General features: G+C 36.6%; 1 protein-coding gene across 2 annotated transcripts in view; it reads right to left on the bottom strand.

The window, feature by feature from the left end:
• Nucleotides 1–785: 785 nt before the first annotated feature.
• ACTR6 (actin related protein 6) overlaps nucleotides 786–17,846 on the bottom strand; it is a 26,475-nt gene continuing 9,414 nt past the window's right edge. Inside the window, exons 4-11 of one of the 2 annotated variants that reach the window (XM_017516407.2) lie at nucleotides 16,879–17,002; nucleotides 14,451–14,586; nucleotides 14,310–14,366; nucleotides 12,334–12,432; nucleotides 12,161–12,239; nucleotides 6,322–6,493; nucleotides 4,787–4,925; nucleotides 786–1,438 (exon numbers count right to left, since the gene is read on the bottom strand). In XM_017516407.2, coding sequence (XP_017371896.1) covers nucleotides 1,309–1,438; nucleotides 4,787–4,925; nucleotides 6,322–6,493; nucleotides 12,161–12,239; nucleotides 12,334–12,432; nucleotides 14,310–14,366; nucleotides 14,451–14,586; nucleotides 16,879–17,002 — 936 coding nt within the window. In that variant the 3' untranslated portion in view covers nucleotides 786–1,308. The remainder of the gene's footprint in view (nucleotides 1,439–4,786; nucleotides 4,926–6,321; nucleotides 6,494–12,160; nucleotides 12,240–12,333; nucleotides 12,433–14,309; nucleotides 14,367–14,450; nucleotides 14,587–16,878; nucleotides 17,003–17,846) is intronic. The other variant, XM_017516411.2, reaches the window with a different exon arrangement.

The following is a 17,846-nucleotide window of genomic DNA, read 5'->3' as shown; positions in this document are numbered from 1 at the left end:
AGAGGAAAAAGATTGCTAGAAATTTGATTCATGAGATCAATGACATACGATAGAAAATATAAGAGCTGAGATATTTTGATGGCAGGGCTCTAGAAGGACTGTCCTTCAGTTTCTGTAACTTCAGATTCCAAAATTACCGTGGTTTTTATCTTTCCTAAGGCTGTGGACCCAGCTTTCCTTAGACTTTATAAACTGTCCTCTGTCATGCTGACAAATTTTGTTTTGCTGAAGATAGCCCAAATGAGTTTCTACTGCTTGCAATCAGAAAAACCTACCTGATCCATTCACTGATGTTACTGTCAGCTGTTTCCCAAAATTGGAAAGCTGGAATCTTTAACACTTTAATGTTTATTGTGGATCTTTGTTTTGTTTTAAAAGAGTTTTCTATCAAGAGTTCTTGAACAGGCCAGGCATGGTGGCTCAGGCCTGTAATCCCAACACTTTGGGAGGCTGAGGCAGGCAGACCACTTGAGCTCAGGAATTCAAGACCAGTCTGAATATGGTGAAACCTTGTCTCAACTAAAAATACAAAAATTAGCTGGGTGTGGTGGTGCTCACCTGTAATCTCAGCTACTTGGGAGGCTGAGATAGGAGAATCACTTGAACCTGGGAAGTGGAGATTGCAGTGAGCCCAGATAGCACACTTCAGCCTGGGTGAGAGAGCAAGGCTCCGTCTCAAAAAAAGAAGAGTTCTTGAACAACTGTGAGTTAACTTCAAATCGCTTTTTCTCCTAAAAAGATAGTACAGTACTTTTATGAGTGAAATAAGATATTCTGCCAACACAGTAGTGACCAAAAAAATTTATTAGCTTTAGTCTCCACCCTTTTAAATGTGCTCTAGGTACAAAATAAACATTACATATGTATAAGATCAGTCTTTCCAACTTTAGAATGTATAAATAAGGATGACAATTTTTAAATAAAATACTTTAGTCACAATCACACAAAACTACCTTCTAAGGAAATCTGACCAGTGAGGCAGTTAAACTTGTGCTTTCAGCTCTGAAGAATTAAACTTAAAATGCATTCATCCTTTCTGCTTTTAATGAAAAATAATACCTACCCTTGGAAACAGCATAAGCCTTGTTATGCTGGTCTAGCTCCTAAATGAAAATGTGGACTGAGTTACAGTTTACTGTAATAACCTAAGAAGCCTTTGAAAATTAGCAATGGATCAAAATATTTACATATATTCAAGGCTTTTTCTTAGGATGAAAGGTAACACAGTTCCTTAATGTCTTTTAAAAGAAACTTTGAAATTAAACCTTATGGTCACAACTAGTCAAGACTTTCATTCAAAAATGTTGCTTAAATATCAAATTTCTCTTCACAGACGCTATGTCCATTTTCTTCATAATCTTCTCTTGTTACCACCATATCTTCAAAATCATCATTCTCTGATATCAATTTTCCACCTTCCCAGGCATAAGTAATAGGGCTGAAAATAAAGGTATAAATGAACCCAGATGATTTTACAGGAAAACTGAAATGCCTGAAACATAAATTACTATTAGGTTGGTGCAAAAGTAATTTGTGTTTTTTGCCATTAAAATGTGGCAAGTTTTACCCAACAGAAAATCATTTAAGATATAGAAATAAGAATACATTTGACATGAGTAGAGCAAACTAAAAAGGAAAGGAAACTCTGTCACCGCTACAAAATAGTAAGTGTTCCTTTTTCCCTATGTCCTGAATTTATGGACCCTCTAATTCTAAAGAAAAAAAATATACATATATAAGCAAAAGATCAAAAGATGCCTAAAAGGAAAAACTGTCATACTGAGTCTGAATTCTGTATGTGGCAAAGATATGTCATCTCAATAATTCTCATAGCAACCCATAAAATAGCTATTACTCTCACTTTCTAGATTTGAAAAATGAGGCTCAGAGAGGTTAAGTCTGGAACTAGAATTTAGGCTGGAACTAGGATTTAACTCAGAACTATTTTACAGTCTGTACTTTTGCTGCTACACTTTGTTGCCTCTAATAAATGAAACAGAAAACATAGGACATGATAAACAATTATGTGGGAGGACACAGATAATAGGTAAAATTTGAGCAGGTATAGTTTGGTTTTGCTATCTACAACTAAGGTTATTCTTTGTGTTATGACTCAATTCTATTTCTATTCTTCTTCTTCCCCAGTTTAGAGTTTCAAATCTATAAAAGGTAAAGAAAAATGTTAAATCAATGTTTTCTAGCCTGGTGTGGTGGCATATACCTGTAGTCCTAGCTACTTAGGAGGCTGAGGCAGGAGGATTGCTTGGACCCAGGAGTTTGAGGTTGCAGTGAGCTATGATCACACAACTGCCTGGATGACAGAGTAAGACTTTTATCTCTATTAAAGATCAGGCATGGTGGCTCACGCCTGTAATTCCAGCACTTTGGTAGGCCGAGGTGGGAGGACTGCTTGAGCCCAGAAGTTCAAGAACAGCCTGAGCAACACAGTGAGACCCTATCTCTACAAAAAAATTTTTAAAAATGAGCCAGGCATGGTGGCGCATACATGCAGTCCCAGCTACATGGAAAGCTGAGGTGGGAGGATCACTTGAGCCCAGAAGACAAGGGGGCAGTGGGCCGTGATCACACCACTGCACTCCAGCCTGGTGACGGAGTGAGACTCTGTCTCAAAAAAAAACAAACAAACCCCAAAACCCAACTTGGCTGGGCATGGTAGCTCACACCTGTAATTCTAACACTTTGGGAGGCTAAGGCAGAAGGATCACTGAACCCAGGAGTTAGAGGCTAGCTTAGGCAACATGGTGAGACTCTGTCTCTACAGAAAAAAAGAAAAGATTTCTTTTCCTTTTCTTTCTTTTTTTTTTTTTTTTTTGGAGACAGGGTCACATGCTATTGCCCAGGCTGGAGTGCAGTGGTGCAATCCTAACTCACTGTAACCTCAAACTCATGGACTCAAGCGATCTCCCTACCTTGGCCACCCAAAGTGGTCAGATTACAGGTGTGGGCCATCAAACCTGGCCAATAAATATTTCTTTATTGTATTTATTATATTTGCATTACCCTTTTATAAAAATTGATTTATATATAAGTATACATATAAAAAAGCAGTAAACAATAAAAATTTATTGAATAAATTAATAAGACCTATTTCTGTGGATCCCTTAGCCTGTAATCGATGCATGCAAGATAAAAATCCAATATGCTTTCTACTCTTGAGAATGTATAAACATTAATGGTGATAAAAATCATCCCAATATTTTAAAATTGTTTATTCATAGGCCGGGTGCGGTGGCTCACGCCTGTAATCCCAGCACTTTGGGAGGCCGAGGCGGGTGGATCACGAGGTCAAGAGATCGAGACCATCCTGGTCAACATGGTGAAACCCCGTCTCTACTAAAACTACAAAAAATTAGCTGGGCATGGTGGCGCGTGCCTGTAGTCCCAGCTACTCAGGAGGCTGAGGCAGGAGAATTGCTTGAACCCAGGAGGTGGAGGTTGCGATGAGCCGAGATCGCGCCATTGCACTCCAGCCTGGGTAAAAAGAGCGAAACTCCGTCTCAAAAAAAAAAAAAATTGTTTATTCATTTATCTCACAGCTATAAAATAAAGTGATACCAATGAGAGGCTTCTATTAAATTCTACTAATTTTGGAAAATTCTACTTTAGCTTTAAAACAAAACTGTAGAATTGAGAGTCAGGTATGTGGGGTCTTGTTTGCAACTCTGCCACTAACACTAGGGGTGGGTTTTTTTGACATGTACTTTAGTAAGAAGTCCTCACTGAAGGTAAGAAAACTGGGTTTTAATGTGATCATTGCTATTAACTCACCATAAGGCATTTGCCAACTCATGAGCTCCTGTTTCTTTATTTACAAAATAAGAATATTGAATAGGATGATCTATAAACCTTTCTTTGAGCTGTAAAACTCTACCTTCATTTTTTTGTTTTTTTGGGGGGTTTTGTTTTTGAGACAGGGTCTCGCTCTGTCACCTAGGCTGGCATACAGTGGTGCAATCTAGCTCACTCCAACCTCTACCTCCTGGGCTCAAATGATCCTCCTACCTCAGCCTCCTGAGTAGCTGGGACTAACGATGCACACCAGCACATCCAGCTAATTTTTTGTATTATTTTGTAGAGACAAGGTTTCACCATGTTGCCCAGGCTAGTCTCAAATTCCTGAGCTCAAGTGATCTGCCTGTCTCAGTCTCCCAAAGTGCTGAGATTATAGGTGAGAACTACTGTGCCTGGCCCTACCTTAGGTTTATTTTAACCACTAAAGTGGAAGTGATGAGATGCACTTTTTCTCATATAACAGGGTATGGGGTAGATGTAAAACAATTCCGAATTTTAAGAAACTCATTAGTAAAAGTCATTTAAAATATTTAGAATTTTTTAAAATTCTGAAACAACTTATGAATTGATAAAACGTATCACAATGGTTTGATTCTTAAATTTCTATTCTTGACAGAACTGTCAAGAAATAATACATCTCAGATAAATCATATAGACAATAACTTGATTGCTTTGCCTATAAAAATCTCTTAGGATCAAGGCTGATTTACTACATGGGAGTAATCACCCCATATACTTAATGGAGCACCCATTATGTACGAAACACAATGACTGGCACTGTACATACTTCTATCCCACTTAATTTAGTGAAATGTAAGTTTTCTCATTTCAATTTTTGAAAGAAGAAAAATGAATATTCAGCAGGTGAAATAAACCAGCCACCATGGGAGAGCCAGGCTTTAATCTCAAGTCACCAGACCACCTTTTCTACACGCTGACTTCCATGTTTGTTTCTATATAAAACAACACTTACTTTTCAGGCAGCACAACAGAAACATCATAGTCTGTTGGAGTAAGACATCGAACTTCTGAGTAAACTCGATCCCTAAATCCTGGGAAAAGGGAGTTTCCTCCTGTCAAGACAATGTTCTTAAAAAAATGTGGCTGCATTTCTTTAAAAGAAGAAACGGAGACAGAAGGAAAAAAGGCATTAGAAAATCTGTTTACTTTTTTGAAATGATGTGGATGAGGGATCAGATAAGCAATTAAGGATTATAGTTACTGGTGGGAAACCAAATAAATTTTCCGGTCCACTCTGATTTGTAATGAGATTACAGTTTATACAAGTGAAGACATTAAACAGTGAAATATGACCTCACAGATCTTTAAAAGAAAAAGCTAAGGTGAGGAAGGTAAACTACTGGCTACTTATTGTACACTCATGTAAGCCATATATAAGTGAGTGACACTATAGTAACAAAGAGTTGATAATTATAATCATTCTTCTCTAAAATGGAGGGGGGGTCTTGCTGTGGGCTGAGACTGTAGGCTACCATAAGGATGAAACCAAGGTCTTTAATGACATTTGAACTTACAAGTCCCAATCTCCATATTATCTCACTGAGGCAAATTTATGTTATACAATACTTACCTTTGATAGTTAAAAACATTCGTAATCTTTGTTTAAACAAGGGATCTAAGCATGAACACTCATTAAAGTTACATGATAGCAAATGTTAAGTATTAAAAGCCAACAAAACATCACTGGGAAATCCATCAGGAATTAATAGGTACGGGCCATCCCACCTAATGTTTCTATTCACCAAAACAAGGGCAGAGTTTCCTTATAGTGACTTTTAAGTCTCACTCTGCCATGACATTAAAGTAGCGTAGTACAAAATGTTGTAACACTGTGACTGCAACTTTATATAAAATGTGAAATATCAAAACAGCTGTGAAATAATTATGTTAAGGATAGCAGTGTGTTTTTCTTTCTTTTTTTATGAGAGGAAAGCACATGGCCTGTGCTAGATTTTCTCCAATGCCTACTTCTTGTGAACCAGGGAGATATTAAAGTACTCTAAAACTCTAGAACATTATTTACTTAAGGCATGAAATCACTATGAAGCACCATATTCCAATCTCTTTAATGTTAATCCTGTATGTTAGTCTAAATATAACAGAAAGAATAAGTCAATCCATCAATAGCTGAAAACCATTAAATTGTTAAATTATAAATTTCTATTCTATACAGATCTGGATTAAATTAAAACTTTTCTAAAATGGATATGGCAATTTAATACTTGTGGAGAGACACGTTTCTTCAAGTTTAAATGGACCATAATCATTTTTCCTCTGTCAAATTTATAATCACAAAAAAAGATAAAAGAAAAAAACCTTATAATCAAAGATGAATCAATAATTATTTAAATGCATTATGGGATCTAGAAATCTCTGCAAATAAAACAGACTCACCAATTTGCCTGAAATTATTTAGAAGAAACAGAGTTCATAAGATGATGTTTTTAAATAATTATAATTATTTAGCATTTTACTCTATTTATGTACCTTCAGGTAGATTCTGAATTGAATAGACAATAGCTTCTGGAATTCCCATTTCTTGAATGCCTATATCAGAAGGATTAAAGAGTATTTCTGGAACAGCAAATCTCTCATTGGCCAGACGAAGAATTTGTTCCCCAGATTTATATTTTCCACTCAACACCATCTCTTCCCTTGGCTTAAAGAAAAAGAAGATTAAACGTTTAAGTTACATTATATAGCTAACATAACTAATAATAACTAGTTCTTGGAAGTTTCAAGATTCTCAAAATTTTAAAAAATGTGGCTGCCTTTACTGTTGCCAAAACCACACAAAACACAACTAAATAATTACTGACGCTAATATGGCTGTTCCTTCACAGATAATTTGGAAGCTTTATTCCATGCACTTTAAAATACAAAGAGGGCCAGGCAGTAAGACTCATGCCTATAATCCCAGCACTTTGGGAGGCCAAAGTTACCCTGGGAAACATAGCGAGACCCCTGTCTCTTAAAAATAAATTAAAATACCAAGAAAAAAAGGGAAAACAGACAAGAGAGAACTTCATAATCTACCTATAATGGTACAATGATTCTAGTTTCTAGGGAACAAAGAACACAGTCTAAATAAAAAACATAGTACTATGTCTTGTGTTTCTACTACTGCTTAATTTCACTCCCCTAATTTAGGTGTTTACTGGATATGTGGCTCTATTAGGATTTCCCCTTTCCCTTCTGGAAAAAGCCTACATCTCTATATTTCTTTACTATGTATTCAATCTCTATTCAAAATTAGTTTCCAAATGATTTAAGCAAGTCCATGGTCCTTATCCTTGAAATTACCTTATAATGTGAATTTTATATGCATGAGGCCTATGTATAACAAACAAACTTTAAACAACCATGACTCATATTTTCTTGTTATTTATTTTCTGCTAACCCACCCATTCTGTGAGCTGTAGCTGATGGGGCTAGAAAAATAATCTCTCTCCACAATATTCTAGATCATTAAAATAATGGTCCCTCTCAATTTTACAACTATCAGCTTTCCTAGATTCAGTTAAAGACATTCCTTACATTTGACTTATAAATGCAGTTGTCCTCTCATAAAAGGATAGGTCCCAGTTCCTTATAAGTATAGAAATACTTAAAATATATTAAAATATTAGCAATGTATTATTAAAGAGTAATAAATAAAGAATATTATAGATTCCTTAATATAATCAGCCATCCACTATTCAGATTTCAGCTTCCTGAGAGGTTTTTTCTGATGTCCAAATAAAGGATCCTTCACCATTCTCTATCACCCAATATTATCCTCTTGGCTTATACTGTTATTTATCATCACATATCCACTAACTAGCATTAAAAAAGTACCTGGTACACAGTAGCTACTCAAATTCTTGAATAACAGCATGCAAGACAACAGCATGTCATTCATTAAACATATTACATACATGAACTGCACTCTCATATAACCCTGTAAGATGGGCATATTTTCCTTTTAAATTAATGATGCAATTGGGCCCTGCAAGGCTACATTACTTGTTCAAGGTCATTCACATCATAACCCAAAGCACATGCAAAATATTCCTTCCACTATACTACCACTCATAACCTGGGTATAAATAGTTAGATTTTGATCATTTGGAATTCCATGCTCAAAATACTATTTTTAAATAAAAAATATCCTGAAAAGTATATAATATTCAAATACTCTAAGAAGACCAGAAAACTATAAATCACTGTTAACCCAAAATACTGCTATAGTAACAAAGAGAAAAATATTATGCCTCATAGAAATATTCTTCCTTCTTAAGCAGAATGGAAAATCTTTCCTATGAATTTATAAATTCATTAAATTCCAGCCATTCATTGGCTTGAGTTTAAGGGATATAACTAATTTGTCAACATTCAAAGTAACCTGAGATAGATGCAGACTTGGAGAATTTCAGTTGACAAAACATTAGACGTTACCTAGTTTATAGTCCTGTGTGACAGAAGAGTATCATGTGACTTATTCTGGATCAAATGACTAGGGGAGAGAGTCAGAACTAGAAATCCTTGTTAAATGTTAGCACTAAAGCCATTAACTATTAACATGTAATCTGGAGGCAGGGCACACTGGCTATGCATATAATCCCAGTACTTTAGGAGGCCAAGGTGGGAGGATCACTTGAGCCTAGGGGTTGAGACCAGCCTGGGCAACATAGATGAGCGTGGTAGCTCATCTCTACAAACAACTTTTTAAAAACTTAGCCAGGCTTTGTCGCAACCACCTGTGGTCCCAGCTACTTGGGAGGCTAAGATGGGAGGATCACTTGAGCCTGAGAAGTCAAAGCTGCAGTGAGTTGTGATCGTACCACTGTGCTCCAGCCAGGGCTACAGAGCGAGACCCCCATCTCAAAACAAGACAAAAAATGTAATCTGGTATAAGTAGTTTTTTTTTTTTTTTTAAGAGTATAATTTAAAAAGACTTTTATTTTAGACATAAATGAAACATATAAGTGTCACTAGGAGCTGCTACTTTAGGTAATGTGTCAATGTAAGTCATGATTACTACATAGCCCTCATAAAGTTAGTTCCAGTACAATTAAAGATATGGTCAGTTTATGTTATATTAGCTCTGTAGAAAGTGGTAATCAATAATGAAGATTATTTTCTCAATTTAGCTCGGTCAAATTCATTACACTTTAGTAGGCTTCCTTTCTGATAAGAAAGAAAACTGGAATTTCTATCGGTTGTTATCTGTAATGATATTACAGACCTTATTTTTATTGCTATTGTTACTACCATTAACATTAAAGCTATAAAATCAAGTATGTAACTTTTTTCCAACTACTTAAAAATATTCTTAAAACTATCAGAGTTCAAGTGTTAATAAAATCCTAGGAATAAAGGCTCTCAGATAAATGTTCATTTTAATCAAGTATTAAAATGGAAACAATATACAAAAATCTCAATATATAAAATATAACTGTTTCTAAGTCTTAAAAAAATTAAGATGATTTAACACAGACTCTGAATAAGGTATTCATTTTTAACAAAATTGACAAGAAACATTTGCTGTAACACTGTATCATCTGCCAAAACCCCAGTCCCAACAGACTTTGTCCACTCATCTGCTATCAAAATACAAATCACATATGAGAATCAGCAAGAGTCTATCCTGAGTAAATGAAGTACAGTCCATAACCAGATCTGTTCACAAGGTCACAAGCCAATAAAAAACCGTATATGGCTTCTGCCTTTTCTAAAGATGAGTAAAGTAATGGTTAACTGGGAGAATGACCACACCTCTACTGGCTCATTGCATAAGGTACTGACTCAAGAAAACAAGGCTTATAATTTGGCAAGGAAGAACCTGGCAAAGTTTAGAAGAAAATGTCCAATAAACAAATAGGTTGTCATTTGCAGGGAATGAGAATCTTTCTAAATAAAAAAAAATTTCCTAGTTGACTATCCAATCATCTGGAAGAGGTTTTAAATTTTCAAACTTATGAAATAAGCAATTCTAGGAAGAGGAACTGAGAATATGGATACACGTTTTGTTTTGTTTTATTTTGTTTTGAAGTGCCCCAAGAGATTCTAATGATCAGTCAAGTTTGAAGAGACTGGAAATCACTGAGATTTTTACTCAGAACCATCTCTGCAGATATCAGGATTACTTTACCTCCATTAACCCTAAAGAGTACCATAAATTTTCCACAAGGTATCGGCTATAAAAAATGATAATGATCAAATGCATCTAATAAGAAAGAGGTTTGGTATTTAAATGTTTGGGGCAGTTTTCCCTGTCTTGTAAAGAAGAAAAAAAGATATACCTTCCATATCCTAGCTAGGACTTGGGCTTCCACAGTTTCTCTCTACCTGATGCATGCCTAGGCAACCTTATCCCATAATCCATCTCAATTCCCATTTCTGAAAGCCAGCCTAGGTCCTTTCATAAGGATCTGTTTCATTTTTTGTTTGTTTTGCTTTTAAAGAGACAGGCTCTCGCTCTAATTGCCCAGCTCTAGAGTGCAGTGAAATGATCATAGTTCACTGTAGACTCGAACTCCTGGGCACAAGTGATCCTCCCACTTCAGCCTCCTGAGTAGCTAGAACTACATGTGTGTGACACCATGCCCAGCTAATTTTATTTTATTTTATTTTACTTTTGAGACAGGGTCTCACTTTGTTGCTGAGGCTGGTCTCAAACTCCTGGCCTCAAGCAATCCTCTCACTTCAGCCTTCCAAAATGCTGGAAGTATAGGTAGGTGTGTGCCACCACACCCAGCCTCCAGGATCTGTTTGTAAGAACATAAAAGGATGATTTCAGTTTTATAAGTCCCCAAGTAGTCTCTGAACTCTCATTCATACTTCACCTCAATAATCTGGCCCCCAAAAAATTCATTTTTGTTTTCAGTCATACTAAGTATAAATAATTACATAAAACCCATGTATTCACCAACCAGCTTAATGTAACTTTAAAGATAAGCTGACACTCTCTTATTTGGTGTTTTATCATTCACATAGTTTTTTATACTTTTACTTCATATTTATGTAAACCTTAATAACATATTATTCTCACAAAAAAGAGAACATATATTATTACTCTACATAGACTGAAAGTATACATAGCTTTCTAAAATGTGCTTTTCTATGAAAATCAGATTTCTGAGATTTATCCATGCTGTTTATATAGCTCTACTTAATTAACTACTGCTTATTTTATTATATGAACATATCAAAAATTATTCTCCTTCCATTAGTGGATATCTAGGCAGGTCTCAATTTTTCACTATTTTAAAGTACACTGCAATGAATATTATCATAAATGTCTCCTTTTGCAAATGTGCTTATGTTTCTGATCAAAGATTTTTAACTTCTCAACAGTCCTCAATAAGCTGGTAACCAGAAAGGCAAACTTCACATTTACCTAAACACAGAAGTAATTTTATCGGAGCTTATCAAAGATAAATAGTAATTATTTTGACATCCACGACAAACTGCTTCTTGACACTTTGAAACTCCACTGGATTTTGCCCTCTTCTAATCTAATTATAACAGACCAAACCGGAGTGAAATTTGGCCCCGGGTCAGCTATGTCAATAATTTTCACAATAAGAAAATAACCAATTTCTAACTCAATTTAAACAAATTTTTAAATAAACAAAAATGAGTTAACTATAATATACATAATGATACTGTTTATCTCCAGATTTGTCCCATGTGCTATCTTTTGGCTGAGAGTTCTTTTTCTAAATAAATTTACTAAGAAATTTATTAATCAAATTTCACTTTTGCCTGGTGAAATGGCCAACAGGAAGGTAGTCATCAACAATTCAACAAGGGCCAGGAGCAGTGGCTCATGCCTGTAATCTCAACACCTAGAGGCCAAAGCAAGAGGATCATTTGAGCCCAGGAGTTCGAGATCAGCCTAGGCAACAATGTAGGTGCCCATCTCTACAAAAAAATACAAATATGAGCTAGGTGTGGTGACGCAAGCCTGCAATTGCAGCAGCTCTGGAGGCTGAGACAAGAGGATCACTTGAGCCTCGGAGGTCAAGGCTATAGTGAGCGCTGTGATCACACTATTGCACTCTAGCCTGGGTGACAGAGTGAGATGCAACAACAACAAAAGCCAAACAAAAGAAAAAACAACTCTCTAAGGCCCTGCCAATCCCAGCTGGATGTGAAATTCTTCAAGTGAGAGGTGATCACTCGAAATATCATTGATTTATTTTTATTTTTATTTTATAATAGAGACAGGTTCTTGCTTTGTTGCCCAGGCCAGTCTCTAACTCCCATCTTGGCCTCCCCAAGTGCTGGGATTATAGACATGAGCCACAGCAACCAGCCATGGATGGCTTTTAAAAATTACCTTACAGAAGCCCTTTTTAATTGTACTGAAGTCAGGCAAGACATAGTCTATCATTACTGTATTTTCTTCTCCTTTCAACCTGGAAAACAAAATTGAGATTTATGAAATATTCTAATTATGTGTAATATCCCCAACAATCTACTTTCCAAATCTTAAATTATCATTATACATACTTTGCAATATCCATGTCTCTATAAAAATCCTGAGACACATAGCATACATCTTCTTTCACTTGATTAATCACATGTGTTTCATCCATAACATGTAGCTGCCTAACAGAAATAAAAGTTGCAAAATTTGGAACAAACAATTACATATAATTCACAATTATCCAAAATTTTTTTTTCTGGAATTAAATTTTCAGGCAACTGATTTTTTGAAATATTAAATTCTTGAATGTGTAAAATAATTTTAACCTTATGGAATATTCTCACTTCCATTAATTTCTACACTATTCCTCTGAGGGCAGGTATTAGTCTAGTTTATAGGTAAGGAAACTGAAAACAAAGGTGTTAAGTGGGAAGGTTTTTCTAACTAAAGAGTAAACTTCCCCCACCAAACCATTCTGAATAGAATCTTGCTACACAATACTTTAACTCCATGCACTTTCTTTTCTGATTATGTAAGTATTGTTGAGTCAGCACATAATACCAAGCACATATAAGCTGTTTAATAAATATCTGACAAGTAAATCAAAGAAAACATTGGCTTACTATAGAAATAAACATGTTTAAAAATAAAAACTTTTTGATCTTCCAAAGTGCTGGATTACAGATATGAGCCACTGCACCTGGCCATAATTATTTCTAATGAAAAAATTGCTAAATGTATGGCATGACTGGGCATGGCCATGCCAGTATTCATTCTCTCACCAGTATCCTTTAAAACATATATGTATATTATTTTAAGCTGATATGTGGTAATTATACATATTTCTTGGGTACACAGTTATGTTTTGCTGGGTGCTGTGGCAACATCTGTAATCCCAGCACTTTGGAAGGCTGAAGCGGGAGGACAGCTTAAACCCAGGAGTTCAAGACCAGCCTGGGAAACATAGCAAGAACCTGTCTCTACAAAAAAAATACAAAAAGTAGCCAGGTGTGGTAGCACATGCCTGTGGTCTCAGCTACTGGGGAGGCTGAGGCAGGATAACTGCTTGAGCCCAGGAGTTGAGGATGCAGTGAACTATGAACACACCACTGCACTTCAGCCCGCGTGACAGAGTGAGACCCTGCCTCAAAATCAAAAAGAAACCCATACAGTGCATCAGATCAGGACAACTAGAATATCTATCACCTTAAACATTTATCTACTTTTTTGTGTTGGTAACAGTCAGTATCCTCCTTCTAGTTATCTGAGACTATAACGTTCTTGCCAAGCTCAGGGGCTCAAAATGCAGGTCAGTAATCCCAGCTGCAAAGTGAGGCTGATGTAAGAGATCCCTTGAGCCCAGGAGTTTGAGACCAGCCTGGGCAACATTGCAAGACCCTGCCTCAAATAACAATAATGGTAATAATAAAATTGTAAAAAGAAAACAAAGAGGAACTAACATTCTTCAAATAACAAACATATTGCAATGGAAAGCCAATCAGTGGCCGCCAAGGGTCAGCAACACTGTGGGGGAGCACATAAGGGAGCAAAGGGATGCTGATGGTATGATACCATCCAAAGTTAATGTAACAAGAAATTGAGAGTTAAAAATTCTGCTTATGTTTTAAATACAATAAAACTAAAAACAGTAACATAAGTTATATCCATGTACAACATTTACAATTTTTTTTTTTTGAGAGAGTCAGTCTTACTCTGTCACCCAGGATGGAGTGAAGTGGTACCATCTAGGCTCACTGCAACCTCCACCTCCTGGTTCAGGTGATTCTCATGCCTCAGCCTTCCAAGTAGCTGGGATTACAGGGCACCACCACACCTGGCTAATTTTTGCATTTTTAGTATAGGTGAGGTTTTGCCATGTTGCCCAGGCTGGTCTTAAACTCCTGGCCTCAAGTGATGCACCCATCTCAGCCTCCCAGTGCACTGGGATTATAGGTGTGAGCCACATGCCTAGTCTTAAAAGTAAGGAATAATCTTAAATTACTTAAAAAAGTTAATCCCCAGAGCCCCATCCTCCCAAAGAACCGAAGATAAGCATCACCTGTAAGATATGATCTCCTTTAGATGATTGGTTAAGAGTTTTCCTCCCACATTTATCCTGAAAGGATATTTCAAATTTGATTACTGCACATATCATTCTGTTTAATCTTTAGAAACAACATGAAAATTAAATGCAACTCACCGAATAATTGCTTCTTTTTTCTTTTTACTTCTACAATAAGGAACTATATGTGTAAAGGAATATCCACTATCAACAATGATACAGCATAATTCAGAAGGATTATCTCGGAAATATCTATGTGCACTGAGAGCCCCAGCTATTTAAAAAAAGATAAAGAAAAAAATGAATAAAAATATAACACTAGTTTAAAGCAATTAAAATGGTAGAAAACAAAGACAAGCACGAAGCCAAAAATGTTCCCTTTCATTACAAGAAAAATGTTAATTTATAATACTATTCGTAACTGTCAAAAGATCTTTATAGTGTTTTTAATTTAATTTACTTACATAGTAAACATAATAAAAAGGTAAATATTCACTCCAAGGTTTAAAATAATTACTCCAACAGCAGCTCATTTTAACTGATCATTTATTACATGCCAGGCTCTATTCTAAAATCTGTATAATGTATAATACGTGTGTTAATACTCACAACAATCCCATTTTACAGATAAGGAATCTGAAGCTCAGTGAAGTTAAGCAATGTACTCAAAGTCACACAGTTAAGAAGTACCAGAGCAAGGATTCAAACCTAGGCAGTGTGTCTTTGGAATAGAGTTTCTCAATCTCAGAACTATTGACATTTGGGGTTGGATAACTCCTTGTTGTAGAGGGCTTTCTTATGCTTACAGGATGTTTAACAGCATCTTGGCCTCTACTCATGAGATGCCAGTAACGTCTTCCCAGTGGTAAAGATCATGGCTCACGGCAACCTTGACCTCCTGGGTTCAAGTGATCCTCCTGTCTCAGCCTCTCCAGTAGGTGGGACTATATGCATGCACCACCATGCCTGGTTAATTGTTTAATTTTTCTTTTGTAGAGATGGGGTCTCACTAGGTTGACCAGGCTGATTTGAAACTCTTAGCCTAAAGTATTTCTGCTGCTTTGGCCTCCCAAAGTTCTGGGATTATAGGTGTAAGCCACTGCACCTGGTTGAGATTGTGCCCTTAACCACTGCACATACGGCTGCTTTTATGGACTTAAATTCTGAAAGTTAAATATTTAAATACTTTCATTGTACACAATCATGCCATGTAATCTAAGCCTTGCTTATAGATGATATTTACAGATTGTTCTCCCTCACACCAGCAGCCTGGGCTACTAACATTATTTAAAACAGTAAGATTTGGGCATGGTGCTGTGGCTGACACCTATAATCCCAGTACTTTGGGAGGCCAAGGTGGGAGGAACACTTGAGTCCAAGAGTTTGAGACCAGCATGGGCAACAAAATGAAACCCTGTCTCAACAAAAAGGAAACAAATTGCCAGACGTGGCAGCGCACACCTGTGGTCCCAGCTACTTGGGAGGCTGAGGCAGGAGGATCCCTTGAGCCTGGGGGGTAGGAGGACGCAGTGAGCCATGTTTGTGCTACTGCACTCTAGCCTGGGCAACAGAGCAAGACCCTGATTTAACAAAAACAAACAATAATAATAGCAAACACATAAATGACAGAAAAGACAACTACCTCAGAATCTTTCAGAAGTAAGAAATATGTGGCTAGTAACTTCATTAGAAATAAATACTAGTAAAAAGTTAAAGTGAGTGGTATCTGACTATATAATCTCTAAGGGTCCATTTAGTTTTAAAATTCCAAGTCTTGCCAGGTGCGGTGGCTCACACCTATAATCCCCGCACTTTGGGAGGCAGAGGCAGGTGAATCACTTGAGATCAGGAGTTCAAGACCAGACTGACCAACATGGTGAAACTCCATCTCTACTAAAAATACAAAATTAGCTGGGCATGGTGGCACCCACCTGTAATCCCAGCTACTTGGGAGGCTGAGGCAGAAGAATCACTTGAACCTGGGAGGCCGAGGTTGCAGTGAGCCAAGACCGCTTCATTGTATACCAGCGTGGGCAACGAGACCAAAACCTTTTCTCAAAAACAAACAAAAACAATTCCAAGTCTTAATTCCTTAAAATCTAAAAAATGCCACTTAAGTTCCAGTATTCTGGAACTTAAAGAGTTTCTTTACTCAGTTCATATCCATATTCACTTTTCATATAACTCAATTCTTTTTTTTTTCCTGAGACAAGATCTCACTCTGTCATGCAAGATGGCACAATCACAGCTCACTGCAGCTTCAACCTCCCAGGCTCAAGAGATCCTCCTGCCTTAGCCTCCTAAGTAGCTGGGACTACAGGTGTGTGTCACCACGCTCAACTAATCTTTGTGTTTTTTTGTAGAGATAGAGTTTTACCATGTTGCTCAGGCTGATCTCAAACTCCTAAACTCAAATGATCTACCCACCTCAGCCACCCAAAGTGATGGGATTACAGGTGTTAGCCACTGCACCAGCCAAGAATGCCACTTAGTATTTTGGAACTTTATGTTAACCTATTCATATCCATAGTCATATAACTCAATTTCAGTGAAAACTTGAACTCACCATTTACTCTTAATACTGCTTGGAACTGGTATTCTTCAAATAGAATTTCATTCATTGATTCTTGAATTGAAGTGAAGTTAAAGTATGGTTCAGTGATAATAATATTAGTATCTAAAAAATCAACCTACAGGGGAAAACATTCCAAAATGTTTTATAATTTGTAGTGATAATTAATACCTGTTTTACATATACAAACAAAATTAATCCTCACAATAATCGTGATAAGTCTCATTACTATCCCCATTTAATAGATGAGCAAACTGAGGCACAGAAAAGTTAAATAAGTGACCAAAGTTCATAGAGCTATTTAATGACAGAGCTAAGATTTGAGCCCAGGGAGTCTAGTTACAGATTCCAGGTACTTAACTATTACATAATTTTATCTCTCTTAGAGGTAGTATTAAGATGCCATCCAGGCATAGTGGCTCATGCCTATAATCCCAGCACTTTGGGAGGCTGAGGTGGGTGGATCAACATAGCAAGACACCATCTCTACTAAAATAATAATAAAAAATAAAAATTAGTGGGGCATTTCTAAAAATAATAATAATAAATAAAAATAAGCGGGGCATGGCAGTGCATGCCTGTAGTCCTAGCTACTTAAAAGGATAAGGTAGGAGAACTGCTCCAGCATGGGAGACTGAGGCTGCAGTGAGCCATGATTGTACTACTGCATTCCAGTCTGGGCAATGGAGTGAGACTCTGTCTCTAAAAAAATAAGAGAAAATAAAATGTTACCATGAAATTGCTTAAAGATAATTGTGGAAAAATTAATGAATGATATAACGAGTACTGGAGCTATTGTTATGTTTCTAAATAAAAGGAAAACAAGGCCAGGTGCAATGGCTCAGACTGTGTATCCCAGAACTTTGGGAGGCCAATGTGGGCAGATCACCTGAGGTCAGGAGTTTCAGACCAGCCTGGCCAACATGGTGAAACCCCATCTCTACTAAAAATACAAAAAAAAA

The sequence above is a fragment of the Cebus imitator genome, unplaced genomic scaffold (assembly GCF_001604975.1).
Source record: "Cebus imitator isolate Cc_AM_T3 unplaced genomic scaffold, Cebus_imitator-1.0 Scaffold18, whole genome shotgun sequence".
Taxonomy (NCBI): Eukaryota; Metazoa; Chordata; class Mammalia; order Primates; family Cebidae; genus Cebus; species Cebus imitator.
This window is presented reverse-complemented; position numbering and strand designations above follow the sequence as displayed.